Below are 21,027 nucleotides of genomic sequence, written 5' to 3'. Positions count from 1 at the left end.
CTTACGGGTCTAGGAAATTGGGGGCTATCTTCGTTCATTCACTCACCTGCCATGCCTTTGATGGGAGAATATATGGATATATCAGTAAACAAATAGAAGATAATTGCACGTTATACAGTCAGGTTTATATGATGTTCCTTAATATGCCTTTTTTTACCCAGTGTGGTCATACACTAAGTCATAACAAGGTCTATCTGGTGTATTATCTTGAGTTATATTAGTTAAGTTGATCTAGCTCACAAGATGGCTGCCACCATGTCAAAGAGCTGTATGCGTATTTGCTCTGACATGGCTTAACTTAATTTGATGTAGTTAACTCGCCATATTTTAAGTGGACTTAGTACCTGTGTATGCACCCCATGTTAGTGAAGTTTACCATAACCTGGATTGCTATAGTCATCAAATCTCTTCTTTGTTAAGCAGGAACATTTGGCAGCATTCCTTGGAGACAGGAATAGTTATCATAGGAGGGAGGCTTTATTTTGTACAAATTTCAACAATAAAAGCATGAGACAGTCTGCACGGTGATAGCAGAAACTTAAGCTAGTATTCACCTTCAGTAAGAAATACGGTATCTCTGTAAAGAGTCAGGTGAAGGGCATAAGATATATTTTATTAGACATAGGTGGATTTGATACATGTCATGAATATAGCTCTTCCAGTCTACTTGTTCAGACAGGTTGTGTGTATAGATTTCTACTTTTTTTTTCCAATTAGGAAAAAATACACCATAAACAGCAGCTGTTATTTGACAATACAACAAGATATGTATGAGTTATCACCTGAAGACTACAAAAGTGCGCAGAAATTTTTCTTTTGCCTGATACATTAAAATGCAGTCAATAAAAACATTTTAAATGGTCAAGTACAGTAAAAAAAAAAATCAGCTGGTAGAATGAAAACTGATAGATATGATTTCATTTTATATGGCACCCCTCCATTGTTTCATTATAAATTTGTAAAAGGCACCACACATTAAAATTGTAAAGCAAGAGAGAAACCAAAACCAAGCAACTTTCCATGATGTCCATACTGTACAAATACATACATCTTAAGGCATGTGTTTTTATGTGCAAAAGACAGGTATACAAGTAAAACTAATTTTAACATTATATACTTTCACACTATCATTTTCTTTTAGTAATAACATTGGTGTTCAAATATATACAGTATATTGAAAACACTTTTCTCTAACAGAACCCAAAATAGAAGGTAGACTGGATATATGGCCCTGATAACAATTAGTTTTTAAATTAAGAGCTTTTATGAAGACCTTTTAAAACACATAGGAAAAGTCACTCTCTTTTTCGTGTTACATCTTCTTTTAAAAAAGTCCATATCAACTTGTTTACTATGTCAGGCTGATCCTGCTGGAGCCAATGACTGGCTTCAGACAAAATAGTTAACCTGAAATGATTTTTAACATAAATCCGTGTAATTTCTGCCATTTCGACTTCCATAAATGCATCTTTTTCTCCCCATAGCAACAGAGTAGGCATGGTAACCTCATGATGCTGCAGAGGTAGGCAACTTTAAAAACAAAACACAAAGTTTAATTTTGTTTTTCAAAAATCTTTCTCGTAAATGTCAATCAGTTTAGCTTTCTAATTATAAACATATGAAAGTTTCACTGTAGGCTTTCAGGGTCTAAGTTATCTATGACATTATCAGGAAAATACTGATTTGGACTACAGTCCTTTAAAATTAGACATAAACATCTTTAGAAGGTATCTTTATTACTGCATTTACCATTGTCTGAAACCTACAGATGCCTTTTAAAACAAAATCTCACTGCTGATCTAGCCTGTTTTTAATTGCTATAGAAAGAGATCATTTTAAAAGTCATTCATTTGGAAAGGAACTTTGTTAAAATTTCTGCAATACAGTAATATCTCTGTACATATAGGCGACACATAGGGGAACATGGGAGGGCATGTGCCCCCCCTGAGATTGGCCAACACTGCTCGCCACCCCCCCACTGCTGATGCCACCAATGGCTTCTGCAGGCAGTCACTACTCACCCACTGCTGGCTTCTGCAGGTGGCTGCCGCTCGCCACCGCTGACGCCGGCTTCTGTGGGTGGCCACCAATCACTGCTTGCAACCCCAGCCCCCCCCCGCCACCTCTTTGGCTTCTGCAGGTGGTTGCCACTTGCCACCCTGCTGCTGCTGCCCACAAATTGTACCCTCCCAATCTTGGGAGGCACCAGTCGTTCACATCTGCACCAATTATTTGCAAAACATTTCCAAGTGCCCTTTGCTTTATCTGATATGTTTTGAACTGTAACTATTTAAAAATATCTTCATATGCCTAATAAATTAGCTGAAACAAAAAACAAGCAGCAGCCAGATCCCTACTCCCAGTTTTGTGTTGCAAAGCAGACTTAAACCTGGAAAATCTTTTTGGTAGAGGACCCCCCCCCCAGCATGAAAGGGGCTTGTTACATGGTAATTTTGAGCAGCTTCTGAAGCTCTTAACATGTGGAGAGCTGATTGTTGCAGCCTGACCACCCAAGCGGCTACAGCATGGTAAGGGTGGAAAGAACCCTGACGGGGAGGTCATTGCAAGAGAGCCAAGTGAACTTAAATCTCATGTTATAGCCAGGAGGCTTGTTGTTGTGTTACAGCTGTTTGGCTTATGGTTCTGTTTCGTTACTGTTATACTGGAGGACTGGGAGAGGCTATAAGGGGACGGAGGAGGCCTCATTTAGGAGAGCTCCAGTAGAGTGGGGGTACTCCCAGCACCGGAGTGTGGCGCTACATTGTGGGGTGTACTACCCCAGCCCTGGGGAGGGGCACAGTGCCGGTGAGGGCACTGTAGTTGGGGTGCAAGACCCCAGCCCTGAGAAGGGCAAAGAGGATTTTGGGGCCAGGCATGGCTGAGGCCACCTGAGCCCCACTGGCAAGGAGCACCAGTGAGAAGCCTGCAGGGGCTCATGGTAGGCGCCAAGGGGAAAGCCACACAAAGAGAAGCCCAGGGTGGGTGCTACTAGAGAGACGAGCCCGGAGAGGGTGAGTCCGTGATTACAGAGAGCCCGGAGAGGGCAGAAAGAAGCCCCAGAAGTGGGCGCGTACTTGAGGGAAGCCCCACGAGAGGGCGTGTACAGAGAGAAACCCCGGTGAGGGCAAGTATTGAGTGAAGCCCCAGGAGTGGGCATATACTATTGATAGAAACCCCAGGAGGGGTGCAGACTGAGAAGGATCCCAGAGGGGCTCCCCAGTGGTGGGGACCCCAAAGGGTCAAAGGGGCCAGGTAAGGCTCAGGCCGCCTGAGCCCAGCTGGGAAGAGTACTGTTAGTAAGCCCAAGAGGGCTAACGAATTGAGGGGCGCCGGTTGCGCGACAAGCCCAGGGGCGCCAGTTGCGCGACAAGCCCAGGGGCGCCAGAGAAGAGGCGCCAAGGGTGTGACAAGCCCAAGTGCGCTAGGCAGGGCGCAGAAAGGAAAAGGACCTGATAACATCCGGAAGAGCTGCGAGGCTTGGGGCATGCTAAAGGGGAGGTAGGAGGCATGCATAGCCCATAAGGCTGGGGTGCACTGGGTCACTCCATACAGAATGGGGGATAGTATCAGCATAACACCATATACAAGGGGATCAAAGGCAGCCTCCCATAGAAACCTATATATACCAACAAGACGTGGCGTGCGAGAAAAGAAGGTGCTGGATTGCCTACTTGACACGGTAGGGGGCGCTAGAGGGATCACGGCTGCTCCTAGGCCCCACTCTGTGACACTGACCAGAAACAAACAGGGCCCTGCCCAGATATAAGCCCCAGGGCTGGGTCTGGCAGGAGGTTAGTTGTCTGTCAGCAGCCAGGGGGAAGAAGCTATTGCAGAAATGTTACTGAGAGATGCTTGGTTGCCTATTCTGCTGCTGGTAAGACTAATGGGCTCTAGAAGTTCCTAAAGTATCTGGAGCTAGGAGGCACACATTGCTGAGGGAGAAGCTTGCCTCCTTAAAGAGGCAGAGTGTAACTTCCAATGTTATTGTTAGAAATAGAATATTGTTAGAAATGCGCAGCTTGCATCTTGCACCTGATAAGAAAGAAATACTGCTCAAGGCTTCTTTCTCCCCCTCACCTGCCTTAGTCTTTCTCATGCCTTAGTCTTTCTCATGCTGATTGCAGAAGCTGGAATTCAATTGACTATGGCCTTGGGGTATGAACTTTTGGCGAACTGTTGTAGTTTCTGAGCATGCTTAATAAGCTGATGCATATTTACCTCTCTGCCCTGCATACTTAAGTAGCTAATTATACTATACATGCGATGTATGTAATGATGTAACTACATGTATGCTTGTATGAAACGGAAGTAGCTGTAAGAGTTCCAGTGTCTGCACACATGCTCAGGAGAGAGAAGATAAATTCCGCTTGCAAACACAATTAGTTTGTCAGAAGCTGATTTGGGCATCAATGCCCCACTCTGCTCTGACCTTTGTTTGCAAACAAATACAACCTTTTGTGCCGACTGATGACTGTGTGTCTGTGATTCTTTGCGAGCCTCCAGAAAAACAAACCACGGTTTATGCATCAATTGGTGACCCAGATGGGACGTCTTCTGGACCACCCCGGAACCCAGTGACAAGATCGTCCCTGCCGCCACGGGGAGTGCACACCGAGCCGCCTTTTTGGGCTTGCCCGGGGGCTTGAGACGTGAGTCGGGGTATCCAGGAGGTTAAAAGCTACCTGTGCAAAATTTTTGGTTTCTGAGGACGCCAGACACACATTCCGGCATTCTGATCGAGATCTCCGGGATACCTGAGTGAGTATACAAATTCCCTTGCCCAATTTGGTTTCTGGATCCGGGGGCAAAGATTTGTTCGATTTGGTTTTGTACCAGGATTTTGGGCCCGGTATTTGGTGTGCGTAAGACGTACTTTTGTGAACAGTCTGTGACTAGGATCTTTTGGTATTTGGTGTGCGTTAAGCGTACTTTTGTGGGCATTAATATGGGTGCGGGTAGCTCCCGTGTAGAAAACTCAGATACTCCCTTGGGTTGTGTTTTACAGAACTTTAGCAAATTTGCAAAGCAGGCAGATTATGGGGTGAAGATGAAAAAGGGTGATTTAATTAAGTTTTGTCAACTCGAGTGGCCAACATTTGGGGTTCACTGGACCCCGAAAGGATCCTTTGTAGTAAAAGAAGTGATAGCTATCCATGAAATAGTTATGCAGAATGGACATTGGAATCAATTTCCTTATATAGATTGTTGGTTGTGGGTGGTTCAAAATCAGCCACCTTGGATTAAGAAATGCTTAGTAAAGTCTCATGTGATGGTTGTTAAAGGACAGACTCGAGGAGGACCGCCTGTATTCCCTGAGTCTGATGAGGGGGGGAGGGATCCTGAATTAGTCGAGTACCAGGCTCATTATCCTGTCACCCTAACAAGTAGCGAGAATCAGACACCTCCTCAGGATCCAGTCCCTCTGCACCACCGCTCTCTCCCTCAGGGAAACCACCACCGGCGTATCAAAGCATACCTAATGATTCAGAGCGTGTGCTTCAGCCAAGTGCCCCATCTGAATTGGAGAATAAGGGCTATTATTTGCGCAAGACTATAGAATCACGGCCGGTGCTGAATTGCCCGATGCGAGAGGTTATTGGAGAGGGGGGAAATGCAACTTTTGTCTACACCCCATTTAGTACTTCAGATTTATTTAACTGGAAGAATCAAAGCCCCTCTTTTCGTGAAGACCCTGAAAAGATGAGGGACTTGTTTCGATCCATTGGGCAAACCCATCGACCCACTTGGGCTGATGTCCAGATGATGCTCCAAACCCTCCTGACCCTGGAGGAGAGGAGATTAGTGTTGGGGACAGCAGAGTGCATTGCAGCAGCCAGGGCAGAAGCAGAGGGAGCTGCTGGTCGTACCTTGCGTGATACCTGCCCTGTTGAGGAACCGAGATGGGATAATCATACCACAGAAGAAAGAGAGCTGAGTGCATGGTATCTGGGGATTATAGTGGAAGCAATGGGGAAGGCAGTGCCTTGGGTTACTAATCTGTCTAAATTGTATGAAGTGAGACAGGGAAAAGAAGAGGATCCCTCAGCTTTCCTCGGGAGGCTGTATGAGGCGTTCCGCAGGTTTTCAGACCTAGATCCAGAAGCCCCAGATAATCAACGCATGGTAAATCTTATGTTTATTGGTCAATCCGCTGCTGATATTTGTAAGAAGCTACAGAAAACTGGGGGAGGTCCTGGGAAACCAATTTCAGAGCTGGTGGAAATTGCATATAAGGTATATGGGAATTGTGAGCAGGCACAGGAGCGCAAAGAGGATAAAAAGGCTCAGCGACAGATGGCAGCGCTGGCAGCTGCTATAACTGGAGGTAACCCTGGACAGGCTGGGATACAGAAAGGAAAAGGAGAAAGAGTGGGAGCAGACGTTTGTGCTTACTGCAGGGAGAAAGGACACTGGAAGAGGGAATGGCCAAAGTTGAAGGAGAAGAGAGAGGGTGAACCAAGAGGTCACCTCATGCGGGCAGAGGAAAAGGTGAGGACACAGAATGAAGGGGACGGGGATCTAAGGCCACTACCCTTCCGGTTGGAGCCCGAGAAGATCCCATGGTAACCATTAGGGTTGGTGGCAAAAACTTTGAAGCCTTGGTGGATACTGGGGCTACATTTTCAATGATTCCAGAAAAACCCCCCTGTGCAAGAGCTAGTGAGCAGCATGTTCTTGTGGAAGGGATTGAGGGAACACAATCCCGACTCCCTGTTTGTAAGCCACTCCTTACCGAAGTGGGGGACCATTTGCTTGAGCACTCCTTTGTATATTCTCCAAGTTGCCCAGTTGCACTACTTGGGCGCGACCTACTCACAAAACTGCAAGCTGAGATATTTTTCAGAGACGACCAGATAAGGGTCCAGTTACCTGTCAAGCAGAGCTCGAACTATCAGATGGCTCTCCTGGAAGACCGACGCCCTGTAGTAAGTTCTGAAGATCACATGACTGGAGTAGACCCTTCGGTATGGGCTGATGGAACCCCTGCGCGAGCTAAGTCGGTCTCCCCGGTAAGGATCATACTCAAGGATGGGGAGGAGCCCATTTGGGTAAAGCAGTATCCACTCAGCCGAGCGGCCAGAGTTGGACTCAAGCCGTTAATAGAGAAATACAAGAAGTACAGATGGCTAGTGGAAGGGTCCTCACCATATAATACCCCCATTCTTGGAGTGCTGAAGGCAGATAGGGTCTCATACAGACTGGTCCAAGACCTGCGAGCAGTAAATAAGAAGGTCCTTTCAGACCACCCTGTAGTCCCGAACCCACACACGATTTTGACACAAGTACCTGGGGAAGCTGAAATATTTTCAGTGCTAGATTTGAAAAATGCTTTCTTCTCCATTCCCCTTCACCGAGAGAGTCAAAAATTGTTTGCTTTTGAATGGGAGGACCCAGATACTTTCCATAGAGCCCAGCTCATGTGAACAGTTCTCCCACAAGGATTCATAGCAGCCCCCCATATTTTCAGACTTGCCCTTCAGAAGGACTTGGAGGAGTGAAAGGGATCACACCCCGCAGTGACTCTCCTCCAGTATGTGGATAACCTGCTATTGCAAGCCCAAATTTGCAACTCTGTGAGGAAGCCACCAGATCACTGCTAAACACTCTAGGAGAAAAAAGATATAAGGTCTCTAGAGAGAGAGCCCAAATATGTCAGCCTCAAGTTACATTTTTGGGATATAAGCTCTCAAAAGGAGTCAGAGCCCTGAGTGCAAATCGCATACAGGCAATCCAAGGTCTAACCTCACCTAAGTCACCCAAGGAGCTGCGGGCATTCCTAGGGCTAACTGAGTTCTGTCGACTATGGATACCAGATTATGGTAGAAAGGCTAGACCACTGTATGACTCCCTGACTAAGGAGAGTCTCACTAAATGGAAATGGACTAAAGAAATGCAGCATGCCTTTGATCTGCTTAAAGCAGCATTAACCCAGCCCCCTGCCCTAGCCATCCCAAATAATAAAAAGCCATATCGACTGTATGTTCATGAGAATCGAGGGGTTGCATCAGGGGTGCTGACGCAGCCATCAGGCCCAACTTGGAGACCCGTGGGATATTACTCAAAAGTTCTAGATCCGGTTGCGCTTGGGTGGCCAGCCTGTCTTCGGGCTGTGGCAGCCACAGCAGTGGTTGTCGAAGAAGCCCAGAAGATAGTCATGGGTGCGGACATGGAAATACACACACCACATGGAGTTCCCCAGATTCTAGGGACTGAGGGAGGAAAGTTTCTCAACCCTTCCAAACAATCACGGTATGAGATTTTTTGCTCTCTAATCCAGAACTTACTTTCAAACATACTACAGCCTTGAACCCTGCAACCTTGCTGCCAGAACCAGGGAGACCAACGCATGACTGCCTTGAGGTCCTGAATCAAACCACCCAGGTGCGACCTAATCTTGCTAAGGACCCAATTGAAAAGCCAGATGCTGAATACTTCGTAGATGGTTCCAGCTCTGTCATCAATGGAAAAAGACGAACAGGATGTGCAGTGGTAACCTTGGATAAGGTAGTATGGAGGGAATCATTGCCAAGCTCATGGTCGGCACAGGCCGCGGAACTCACTGTGCTCACCCAAGCATTACAGTTGGGGACAGGCCGGCGGGTTAATGTATACACTGATTCTCGCTATACTTTTTCTACGGTTCATGCGCACGGACTATTGTGGAAAGAAAGGGGTTTCATTACGGCTTCTGGGAATAAAATTGCTAACGGCCCTCAGATTATCAAGCTACTAGAGGCACTCCACCAGCCTAAAGAGGTAGTCATTCATGTGTGAGCTCATGGGAAGGCTGCTGAGGAAAAGTATAAGCTTGGAAATGCAAGGGCTGATGCGGCAGCAAAAGAAGCCGCATTTATTGGTGGAGAGGTGGAGGAAGTAGCCAGGCAGGCCTTGTCCCATGCCGTATGGCCATACATCCGGGATCTAGTCCCGCAGTATTCCCCTGAAGAAGATAAATTTGCACAGGAGGCTTGCGCAGAAAAAAACTCCCAGGGGTGGTGGATAGTACCAGGAGGGAAAGTCATGATACCTACGCCATTGCTTCGGGAAGTGCTGCATCAGCTCCATCCAAGTACCCACATGGGAGGCTTGGCTATGGGTGATCTAATGATCCGCCAAGCAGTAGCCCCAGGGCTATATATAGAAGCTCAGCGCATTACTACCAGGTGCATCACATGTCAGAAAGTAAACCCTCGAACGAAACCCCCTGTGCCAATGGGAGGTAGACCCTGGGCAGCGTACCCTGGACAAGCATGGCAAATTGATTTTGCCAAGCTCCCACGGTCCGGACATCATAAGTTTTTACTTGTCGTGGTAGACCAGCTCTCCGGTTGGGTCGAGGCATGGCCCACCAGGACTGCCACTGCGGCTACAGTAGTGAAGTGTCTGTTGCAGGAAATCATTCCCCGGTATTCTCTGCCCGAATCCATCGAGTTGGATCAAGGACAACACTTTGTGGGAAAAGTAGTTCAAGAGGTCGCACAAGCCCTCAAGATCACTTGAAAACTACACACACCATGGAGACCACAAAGTTCAGGACAAGTAAAACGCATGAATAGGACCTTTAATACAGATCTTGATGAGTAGAGTTTTTAAAGCACACCTTAAGTGGCCTCAAGCATTACTGTTAGCTCTTACTTGCATTCGAAACACTCCCTGACGGGGCATTAAATTAACCCCATATGAAATTATGTTTGGTATGCCTCCTCGAGTCTTACCCCCTGGGATGCAAAAAAATGTAACTTTTGAATTAAGTAATAGCGAGCTTCACACGTATGTTATTGCTTTGCCGTCTGTCTTGTCTTCTCTTCACAGATATGCAGCCTCCTTTCAACGTCTGCCTTTAGACGTCCCGGTACATGACTTCCGCCCGGGAGACTGGGTCTTGGTGCAGCGGTGGAAAAAGGAACCTCTGGCTGAGAGGTGGAGTGGCCCTTTTCAGGTACTTCTAACAACCCACACCGCTGTAAAGATTGCTGGCCATGACTGTTGGATACACCATACCCGTGTAAAACGACATCCACGAGCGTCAGAGGACACCAGCTCCCAGGACAGGCTCACTCCAGAAGCTGAGCCGTCCTCGGAACAAGAAGCCAGCAGGTGGAGCTATAAACCTACTGGTGATCTCCAAGTGCGCCTGAGATGGCTTAATCAGAGTCCAGAAAATCAAATAAGGAAGTAACAAAGAAAAAGTTTAGGCTGTATTTAATCTCAAGAGAGGGAGAATATAGTGGGAATCTTAATATGCCTTGTTGTTATCTATGTGGTAAAAGAGGCAGGATTGAATTGCCCTAGCCGCCACCCTATATCCCCGTTTCCCCCAATTGCTCCCCCAGAAGCAAATTTGTATGTTGACATGATGAAAAGAATTGCAGGTATCTTCAATCTCACCAACTGCTGGGTCTGTGGGAGACTCCAAGAGGCTGGAGGCCGGTGGCCTTGGAGGGCTTTTCCTTTAGCCCCAAAGTGGCTAGTGAGTAGTAAGGCAGATGTTAAAAATACTAGTTAAGAATGGGGAGCAGAAAGCATCTTGAGGGGGGAATATTATTAGAAATGGAATATTGTTAGAAATACGCAGCTTGCATCTTGCACCTGATAAGAAAGAAATACTGTCCAAGGCTCCTTTCTCCCCCTCACCCGCCTTAGACTAAGGCATGAGAGACTTTCTCATGCTGATTGCAGAAGCTGGAATTCAATTGACTGTGGCCTTGGGGTATGAACTTTTGGCGAACTGTTGTAGTTTCTGAGCATACTTAATAAGCTGATGCATATTTACCTCTCTGCCCTGCATACTTAAGTAGCTAATTATACTATACATGCAATGTATGTAATGATATAACTACATGTATGCTTGTATGAAACGGAAGTAGCTGTAAGAGTTCTGGTGTCTGCACACGTGCTCAGGAGAGAGAAGAGAAATTCTGCTTGCAAACACAATTAGTTTGTCAGAAGCTGATTTGGGCATCAGTGCCCCACTCTGCTCTGACCTTTGTTTGCAAACTAATACAACCTTTTGTGCCAACTGATGACTGTGTGTCTGTGATTCTTTGCGAGCCTCCAGAAAAACAAACCACAGCTTATGCATCATTATTGTGGTTGTTATGTTATAGCCCAGGGGCTTGTATTTATGTTGTTAGTTGTTTGAATTGGTGGACCAGACTAAGGCTGTTGGGGAGGAAAGCCTCATTGGGGCACACTACAGTGTGGAGAGCCCAGCGCCAGTGAGGGTGTGCAGACAGGGCTGTGGAGAGCCCAGGACCAGAGGGCATGCAGACAGGGGCCAAGGGCCTAGTGATGACAGGAGGCCAAGCTAGATCAAGGCCTCAGAAGGACAATGCTTGAATACCACCTGCGGGGCATGGGGCGTGGTAAAGGGGTGGGTTTGGAGCCACGCATCTAGCCCATAAAGCTTTGGGTGTCCCACAAGGCCCTGACTTTGAGTAAGACCTGGCAAGGGATCCAAGATCAGCAGGATCTAGTGGGGTTCAGCAGGACTGTTGCCACATAAAATCATGGGAAGCCTCCCAACTTATTTCAACCAATAAGACATGGCAAGTGAGATTAGAAGTTGCCCGTAGAGCGGAACAGGCATGGTCACGGAGCCCTAGGGTCATCACGGCCATCCCTGGGGACCCCGCGCCATGACATGGCTCCATGCTGACCAGAGCTGTCAGGGCTTAAGCCTGGAGGCCCCACTCTCAGTGCAGAGTTGCTGTCCATTTCAGTGAGAACAGAAGGCATTTTTACATGTGCTCTGGGAGGTGTGTGTGGGGGGGCACTTTAATAAGCAAGCCATGCTAATTAAAAGTGCCTGAGTGTCACGTTCATCAGCCTTCCTGTGCTGAAAAACGGCAGTGGGGCACTTTAAACTAAAGCTCATTGATTGAGCTCATCGAACGAGCTTTAGTTCAAAGCACCCACCACCATTTTTCAGCTGATGCATGTGATGCTAGAATTTGGTGGAGCGTGTTTATTTCTACGCTCCAGCAGACTTGATTAATCGAGTTGGCTCCCTGCATGTGTATAGAAGCCCAGAGAAACCTGGAGAATTGGCTTCTCTGGGACACACTGTTCTTGCTGAAACTGACACAGCGGTTTGGGATTGAGAGCAGGGCTGCCAAGCTTAAACCCTGATTGCTCTGCTCTCAGCATAGAGCTGCTATGTCAGTTTCATTGAGACCAGAGCTCCAAGGGGCCTAATTCTTTTTTCTCTGGAGCTCAAGTAAGAGCAGAGTCAGTCTGGGCAGTGACAGGAGACACTTCAGCCATCAGGCGCTCTGGGGGAAAAAAAGGTTTGGGTCCCTTGGAGTTCAGGCATGCCTGGCTGCCTGACAGCCTGGCTGGTGGAGTGTGGGGAAGTGGGTGCTGCCTGAGTGCCAGAGAAAGAAAGGATTGGGGCCCTCATAGCATTCTGGGATACTGGAGGATTTCAACTTGAATGGAATAGGTGTGAGAAGTGGCCGCATGGTAATGGAACAAGAACAAATTTAGACAGATTGGAGATAATACTGCCCTGGAGTGGTGTAACTCTATGCTGCATCACTTGTGCTTTAAGCCAGATAAAAGGTGTTAATGTGCAGCCTGTCCAGGGGCTAAGAGCTCCAGAAGCCACCTAAACTTAACTGTGTACCAAGGCCCTTATGTGATTCAAAGTTACGTCACTCCAGGGCAGGATTGTCACTGATCTGTGTTAACCAGCTTGTGTTGCACTAAAGTGTAGCCACACCTACCCACACCCTCTGGCCTCTAGTTGTTGAGGGCCTCTCTTCTTTCTTTACATTCACTTTTTATTTTATGATGATTTATTCATATGGCAATGGCACCTAAAAGATGCTACCATAAACCAAGGCTCCATTTTGCTAGACAGTGTACAACTATAGGACAGAATGTCCTTTCCATAAAAAGGTATAGGCAGTAGTGATAGTTACACCCTGTCTTCTACTTTGTTTTGAGTTTCTCCTCCCGGCTTTCAGCAAAGAACCTTAACACTTGTGGCAACAAATAGAAGACCATTATCACGTGACCAGTGAAGTCTGCAGACTACAAGGTGCATAGCCAAGAGTCTAGAAACCAATTGTTTAGGCTATTTCTTCTGTGGATAAGGTCTTAAAGGTAGAGGTTTTCATTTATGAGTATGGGCATTTAGTGATGCTGTTCACATTAGCTTACCCTCATCCTGCTTCTGTTGAAGGTAAAATTCTTCTTTGGTTTTCATAGGAGTAAGCCTGTAATCTGAAGTACTTTGCGTTCTTATGAAATACGATTTTCATTGTTGTCATGCAGTAAACTCTCTTGGACTATCTGGCTTATATTGAAGAAGGAATAGATTTAATAAATGTTTTTTTTCCCCCCCCTTTTTCTGTGCTTCAGATTTATTTTGTAGAATTGTTGAAGTCTTCTCCATACATAGATATGCAGGTTAGTAGCAGGGACTGGGGATTTTCAAACTTATCTTTAGAAAAACTATGGTAGTAAATTATGCTCTGAGGGACCTGCTGATCTAGACAATGGCCTAGATAGTAATGAGATATGCAGCCTTTAACATCCAGGTCACCAGTTCCAAGCCACTGTGAGCTAACAGAATGAAAATAATTGGAATCTAAGTGATAACCTGTGTCTTAAGGAAAATCAAATGGTGGCTTTAAACTATTTCCTATTGAACAGGTATTTATGTGCCACGTTATCTCCCTTGCAACTCATAACTGGTTCACCTGACATCTTTCAGACAGCCTAGAACTAAATGAATCCCAAGGCTGCTCCATTGTGACCTGTGGGGCTTTAGTACCCTAAAATTGTATCCTCTCAGTTTCCCAAAGATGCACCTCCATTTTTAAAAACAGTTGCTAGCTCTTCGGTTTCTGAAAACAATCTGAATGACAATTGATGGAGTCTTTCTTCTCAAGTTTTAAGAAAACTTGAAACAATAGCCTTGTGCCATGTGACCATCCTATTTATATTATCCATATCCTAATGAAATTTTAAATATCAGAACATTAACTATTTCACTGCTGACTATTTTAACAGAAGCACCTGGTTAATTGGTGCTCATTGCTCATTGGTGAGATGTTGTCGTAGACAAGTGAAATCACTTCCTGCATTGTTTTAAACAATTCAATTGGTATCAGCCAGCAGCTGGCAACCTTTGCAAGCCACAGGCCAGAACAACCCAGCTCTGGTCTGACTCAAGCCAAATGGCTTTGGCAGCACATCAATGGTGGGGGGGCTTCCCTTGTGCCTGCACCATTCCAGGCAGCTGGGAGCTGTACCCACACCATCATTACTTCTCCCTGCTCCTCACTTCCCAGCTGGGATGCAACTGCTGCTTCCAGGCAGCAACGAGCTGTGTCCATGCTGCTGCCACTTCTCCTTGTGCCCCTGCACCAGCCTCCCAGCTGTAGTGCCAGTGTAGCTGGAAGCTGCCCAGCCCTGGCACAGCTCCCCACTGGCTGGAAGTTGTACCCCTGTCTCAACCTTGGAGAGGGTGTGGGAGGTGTGGTGAAGCAGCGGCACCATGGAGGCAGCTGGATATTGCCCAGCCCTGACTCAGCTCCTCACTGCTTACCGCCAGCATAGGTATGGGTGTGGACACAGGCAAGGGCATGAGCATAGGCAAAGCCCCTTGGCTCTGTGGGTCAGATCCAGTGGCTCCATGGGCCAGATCTGACCTGCAGACTGTATGTTGCCAACCCCTAGTATAAGCAATACTATTTCTTCTGTCTCTGATTTGCTGTGCCTGAGTTTGCCTACTCAGTGAGTTTTGTGTTCCCTTTTTTAGAGGAAGGATTGTTGTATATAGAGAAGAATGACCCATCTCTATAGTTTTCTGAAAAGGCCCAAGAATAGAAAAATTGTTTGTGGGGGGGGGAGGAATTTGAATATTGAAATATTGACTTTTTGCCTCTAGAGTCACCAGCTGACCCTTGTCCTCCAGTCTGTCATTGTTTTGTCTGTTGGTTGCACAGTGTGCCATGGGGGAGGAGATAATAGGGAGGCACAGAAAATAACTATTTGAAAATAGCAACAAGAGGAATCCTGATCTGTAGAAAGAAAAGATCATCTGCTTTTCTAATCCATCATCTGAATTCAGAGAGGGAAGAGGATAGGATGTGTTGCCCGTGATCATTGCTAAGGATCATTGTGCAACCTGCACTGGGATTCGAGAGACATCAAGGAAACTAGGTACTTTTGAGGATGATGAGGAGGGAGCATAAATAAAGAGCTGAAACCCACTATCAAACTTCAGATCAACTTCCCCTTTATCCAGGGAAGTCAACTCCCCCTTTATCCAGGGAAGTCAAGACATAAATATGTGACATTTATCTTCAGAGATCCATCTGAGACATGGTACTTGGTTTATAAACATTGAAAATGTTATATTTACCTGAAAATATTTCTGTAGTGGTTAATTGGTCCAGTTAGTGCTCCAGGTTGAGAGAAGATGTAGAGATATGCGTCAATATCCTCTGCTGTTAATCTGCAGCCTTTTCTTCCAATGCCAGTGGTCTGGCTGGTAAACAGGTTTTTCAGAACCTACAAAAGGATAGCACTTAAGCTATCTTAATGACAAGACTGTAACACTTTTCTCCCTGGGTAAGAATTATTCATCTAAAATCCATTTACCACTTGTTTGAAGTACAGTGAATGGTAAAGATACTTTTTTTATGTAGATACAAATAACAAAATATAGAGATTTTTTTTCTGGTATGACTTTTATGTCAGAGTAACAAGCTATATAAATATAATATAAAAAAAAATATTACAAACTTCATTACATTGGGTCCTAACACTGCCATAAGCAAAGGCAAGTATACAGATTTTGAGTGTCCTAGATTTCCTAGATAAAAAATATTTTTTTTTAAATGCTGTGATTTGATTTAAAGCATTATTCTTTTAGAAACTTCAATTCAGTTTTTTTAGTTTTTTTTTGATGCTTGAAGCATGGTCTGGCCATACAGATTACTTAGGCAACTTACAGCACATAAAAAGTTTCATATTTTAGAAGTCCTTGCTGTGAACTAGGTAGCCCCTTCCTCAGAAGCTACTGTTGTATTACTGTGGAAGGAAGTTAACATGTAAATATTTTGGATTTGTTCTGAGAGAAAAAAGGGCTAACATTCCTTAGAGGAGGTTCCACTGTATACACAAATGCCCACTAAATTCAATGAGTATTCTTTTATACACAGAATTTGATCTCTGACAGAAACTGGTAGCATATGACCAGCTGGGTAGTCTTGTTGAAATATATATTATCATGCTGGAGGTCAGGAGTATCAAGCTGTATTGAAGTACCTACTAGGAAGCCTGGCTGAAGTTATTTAAGTAATGGATATTATTCAGTTCTACACATACATAAGTTAGTCTGCTAAATGCTAAGGCTAATATAAATTAAGCTGTGCTAAAACCCAGATTGTAGTCAAGTCTTATTAGCCAACCTTAATATTTCCATAACCATCACTATGTCAGAAAAGAATAAGGCAAGTGATGGTATTTCCATCAGTAACATGTTAAACATATAAACAAGAGCACTATTTTTGCTCACCTTGAAATCATTTATTGTAAACATGAATTCAGGAAACCATGGCATTTGGAAAAAGAAGAAGTAACCAGATTTAATCAGTTGTGAAGGATGCTGTAGAATATATTCTGGAACAAAAATGCCCATGCATTAAAAATGAAAGCTGATAACAACAACAAAAATAGTGTTTATATAATTATTTTAAAGGAACATTTTGAAAAGGATTTAGTTAGTTCTGCTGCATGACAATAAAATGAATACATTTTTAAGGAACAAAATCTGGGATATAGTTCCAGGTGTTACACAGACCTCTGAAACTAAAAGCGGTCTATACCATTTCCAGTGCCAGTTAGTGTAGCTACCTTTAGTGTGGCATTGCAGGTGGGCTAATTAGTTCTGCTGACATGAGGCTGCATTGTGATACATCTTCTCAGCAGGTGTATCAGTGTGCCAGGGATGCAGAACAATCCAGGACCAATTTTTCAAATTCAGGGCAGGAGTCTTATTGCAGATATTCTTTAGAGATACCAAACATAGCCTTAAAATGTGGGTCTGTTCTGGAAAATTTGAAGGAGTACTTTGTGCCCAAAAGCTTGTCTTGGGTTCAATAAAATATCACCAATCAAAAGCAGGTCCATTAAAATATATTGCCAAAAACACCTTGCTTCTGGAAAATCTGGGGCGGTTAGATGCTTTATCTAAAAAGGAATGATTATAGTTTTAAAAATACAGGAAGTGGTTGTTAACGTATAACCAATTTATTTTTCTCTGTCTTAAAACAGACCACAGAAGGGAGGCCAACCAAAAATTGAGAAATGGGTTCTGGTCTAGAAAGATTTGGTATCTTGTTCAGACTAATTGAAGAGATCTCTTGTTACTAGTCAAAAACATCTTCCAATTTTACAAAAATTAATATGCTAATATGTTTAATATGCTAATTACATAAATGGCATATTAAACATTTCCTCGTTAAAAATGTGATGCACAGAAATCTGTGGACAATAATCCTTTCCATTTTCTCAAAACAGCATCAGTCCTGTTTATGAAAAGATAAAACCAAAGTCTTCTTTCTTAGCAGGTATAAAACTGTAACTAAGATACCATCATACCACTTCAGAGGCACATTGAAAGCATGCATAATGTAGTTTAAATTATTTTCTTTGTTGCTATTAAGGACCTTAAGCAAGTGGAAGTGCAATTTTGTGCTTGCAAAGCATTGTAATACAAATTTTCTGTGTAGCCCTCTTATTGTGTAGGTAGCAAGCACAGGAGGTGGAAGTCTAAAGGTTTCTATATGTAAAGTTAGATATGCAGTTATTTGAAAGTGAAAAGTTGCCCCTAAAAAGGGAACTCTATCTCAACTGTCAGTTCTTAAAAATGAAATTAACTTTTAAAATGAAGTAAATGTAATTGCAATCAGTAGCTAGAGTCCCAAGTGCCTTTTGAAACATTCAGGTTTTATAAATTCTTAAATGTCTTCACCTGTTATGCTTTTCCTTTGGCTCGCCAACACTGGTCATTTGACTTTTCTGTACTATAAGACAATGGTAAACTAACATATTTTCAGTATTGCCTGATCTCTAAAGTTTTCATTTAAATACTGTCATTCTACAAAGAGGACTATAGAGATCTGTTCAATATTGGAAAAAGTTAACCAATCATTTTCTAATAGGCAGAATTCCCCACTTTGCCATTGATTATTAGTAATACATACAGATGATCTGCCATGAGACCTTTGACATTTGGATATGTGCATATGATGGTAAGTCCAAGCAATCCTTGTATGGAGACTTTGGGGAAAACTATGAAAGTTTGGTTTTTTTTATCATTATGACTTCATTGACTAACAGATCTACATCAAATAGAGATAATTATTAAGCCCTTGTTAAGTATTGTTCTGGTAAATATTTCCTGAAGTGGGGTGAAACCACATTTTTAATGAGAAAAAAACAGATCTACAATTAAACTATGGAAATTAAAGAGTGGCTGCTGTTTATCTCAATACTGTGTAGACACTTAATGCTTGGGAAAGTGTACATCAAGCACAGCTGGCTAGAGCCAGCTATACCACAGACATGCCCTTTGCATGCCACATGTCACAGATCTCCTAATATATCGCTATCCTTAATTTAAACTCCCTGCTTTTGCACATGTGGGCTTCTGTTAAATACATTGCTGTGATTGTTCTGTTATAACATATAGTGTTCTAATGTAGTGCAAGACCATAACTTTTAATTTCACTGGTCAGCTATATCATGGTCACGTTCTAAAAGCCTGATACTCATTTACACAAAGGCTGGCTAACACCATTCAGCCAATGTAAATGTAAACACTGCCCAAGTGGTCTAAAATGGCTTTTGTATAAATGAGGATTAAGCTTCCTGTTTTTGAAAAACAAAAGCCAGTGTGTTTGCATGCAAGGACCCTTGTTTCCTATTGTGTAACTGTGCATTAATGAAAAATATTTGTGATGTCAGTATTTCATGTAATTGAAAATCCAAAGTTTGGGAGCAGACAGAAATTATGTTTGTTGTGTGACTGGCCTCTTGAAAGCATTCTACAGCTGTGTACTTACAGAAGTGCATGGCTGCAGAGCACTTGAAAAAGACTTGATCCCACAACAATTTGAACCCCATGAGGGTTCAGATGAAGGTGCTTCAAAGCAGAGTGCCTTCATCAATGTCTGTGAGCATGCACTGGGAACAGAACTGAGCTGACAGAGCCCAACCCTGCTCCCAGCAGTCTTCAGAATGAGAGGGAAGGGGAGGGAGTGGAGGGAACTTGGTCTGGGGCTTTTTCAGCCAGTGCTGGAGAGTGGGGTGGGTAGATTGGAGCTCGGAGGTGAGGAGGGGGGAGGGCTCCTATTTACCTGCCCCACCCTCCAGCACTGGCTGAAAACCCCTCATACTGAGCCCTCTCTGCTCCCTTCCTCCACAACCATTCTGAAGACAGAGCCAGGTATGGGAGGTGGGAAGCAGCGCCACTAGGGTAGAGTGACTGGAGACTTGCAGCCACTCCAGACTGCAGCTAGATCCCTCAAACAGTGGAAGTCTGGGTCATCACTATAACTCATGGTGCTTCCTGCAGAGCAGCATGAGTTACAGTGGGGAGCTGCACTTCTGTCTGCACCCATTGAGAGGTACTGAGCATCTGTAGCCTTCTTTCACAGCACATCTTAGGGTCTGGCTCTTCAGAGCTTCTATGAATCTGCCCATAAACGAGCATCAGTGTCTACATGGAACCAAGCAAAACTATGCAGAAATATCTGGGGTAGCAATGGGTGTCTGGTGCCTCTTGAGTCGGGGGGGGTGGGGTGCAACACCAGTCAGCAACCAGGGAGGAGGGTCCGATCCTGCTGGTTGCAAGGGAGCCAATCTCATTCACTGTAAAAGCAGCCATGCTGCTGCCAGAACTCCCGCAGCCACTTCTGGAAGTGGCACAGCCGCTTTTGCTGGTGGCTCCGCTCCCTGGCCGGCACTCACGGGGGGAGGGGGCGGGGGGCACTGGTGTTCCTGCCTGACCCCCTACCCACCGGCTAAACGGGGAGTGTGGTCTGACGGGGGGCACACCAGTGTTCTCAGGGGGTGCACATCGCCCCTGGAGTTAGCTCTGCCCAAGCACTGTAGTCTAGCTTAAGAGTGGGTAATTATTTCAGCTGGAGGGCTGCTTAATGACTTTTGGTGAGCTGTCGGGGGCCACAGGGATAGCCCTGTCTTTTGACAGGTGCCCTGCCCCCTGGTCACCATCTTGAGACCAGAAGTCCCACCTCTAACCACTCACCTTTGCCACTATAAGTCCCTCCCCTTGCCTCTATATGGGGCTCCCAGCCAGAAGTACTCCTTTGAGGAGGGCGGGGTTGCCATCTTGGAACCAGGAAAAAAACCAAATCATATACTAAAAATCAAATATCTACTATAACATATTTTAATTTTATTTCAAAAAAAATTTTCGTCTTGATTTTTACGTGTTTGCATAGTGTATATAGAGCGGATTGCGTAATAGCTCAAAATAAAGTTTTACTTTTGTATGGGGGGGATTGGTATGGGTGGTGTGTGTGCATGTGGGATTTGTGGGGCATATGGGGGGCTGCAAAGGGGTGTGGGATGCGGGGAACTTGTGAAGGGGTGCCCAAAGGAATGCCAGGAGCTGCATGTGGTGACATGGAACCTGCCTGGCCCAATAGCACACAATTCCCTGTGGCTCCCAGTTCATGTGACATCAGGCCGAGTGGGCTCTGCCCCAGCATGTTGGGCTCCCACACTGCAGCCGGGAGTGTGCCATTGGGTTGGACCAGGCTGGCTCTGTGGCTCCCAGCACTGCAGGTGAGTGGGGAACTCCCCTCCCCACTCACAAGCTGTCCAGTTGTGTGCCATTGCACTTGGTACCTCTACATGGGGCTCCCAGCTGGAGTGCTGGGAACTCCACAGAGGTGCAGGTACAGAGATGGCCCAGTCTGATGGCATGCGGCTTCTGAAAGCCCACCTCCTGCTGGCTTTCACGGGAGCAGCTGCGGG

The 21,027-nt window shown here is 45.0% G+C and overlaps 1 protein-coding gene across 1 annotated transcript in view; it reads right to left on the bottom strand.

Moving 5' to 3' along the window:
* Positions 1-543: 543 nt before the first annotated feature.
* Positions 544-21,027, bottom strand: part of EPHX4 (epoxide hydrolase 4) — a 46,118-nt gene continuing 25,634 nt past the window's right edge. The window contains exons 5-7 of the mRNA XM_090048856.1: positions 16,538-16,641; positions 15,380-15,528; positions 544-1,530 (exon numbers count right to left, since the gene is read on the bottom strand). Of these exons, the coding sequence (XP_089904982.1) occupies positions 1,296-1,530; positions 15,380-15,528; positions 16,538-16,641 (488 nt within the window). The 3' untranslated portion in view covers positions 544-1,295. The remainder of the gene's footprint in view (positions 1,531-15,379; positions 15,529-16,537; positions 16,642-21,027) is intronic.

The sequence above is a fragment of the Crocodylus siamensis genome, chromosome 5 (assembly GCF_052110815.1).
Source record: "Crocodylus siamensis isolate JL-2025a chromosome 5, ASM5211081v1, whole genome shotgun sequence".
Lineage (NCBI taxonomy): Eukaryota > Metazoa > Chordata > Crocodylia > Crocodylidae > Crocodylus > Crocodylus siamensis.
The sequence above is the reverse complement of the archived record's forward strand: the minus strand, read 5'-3'. Positions and strand labels throughout refer to the sequence as shown.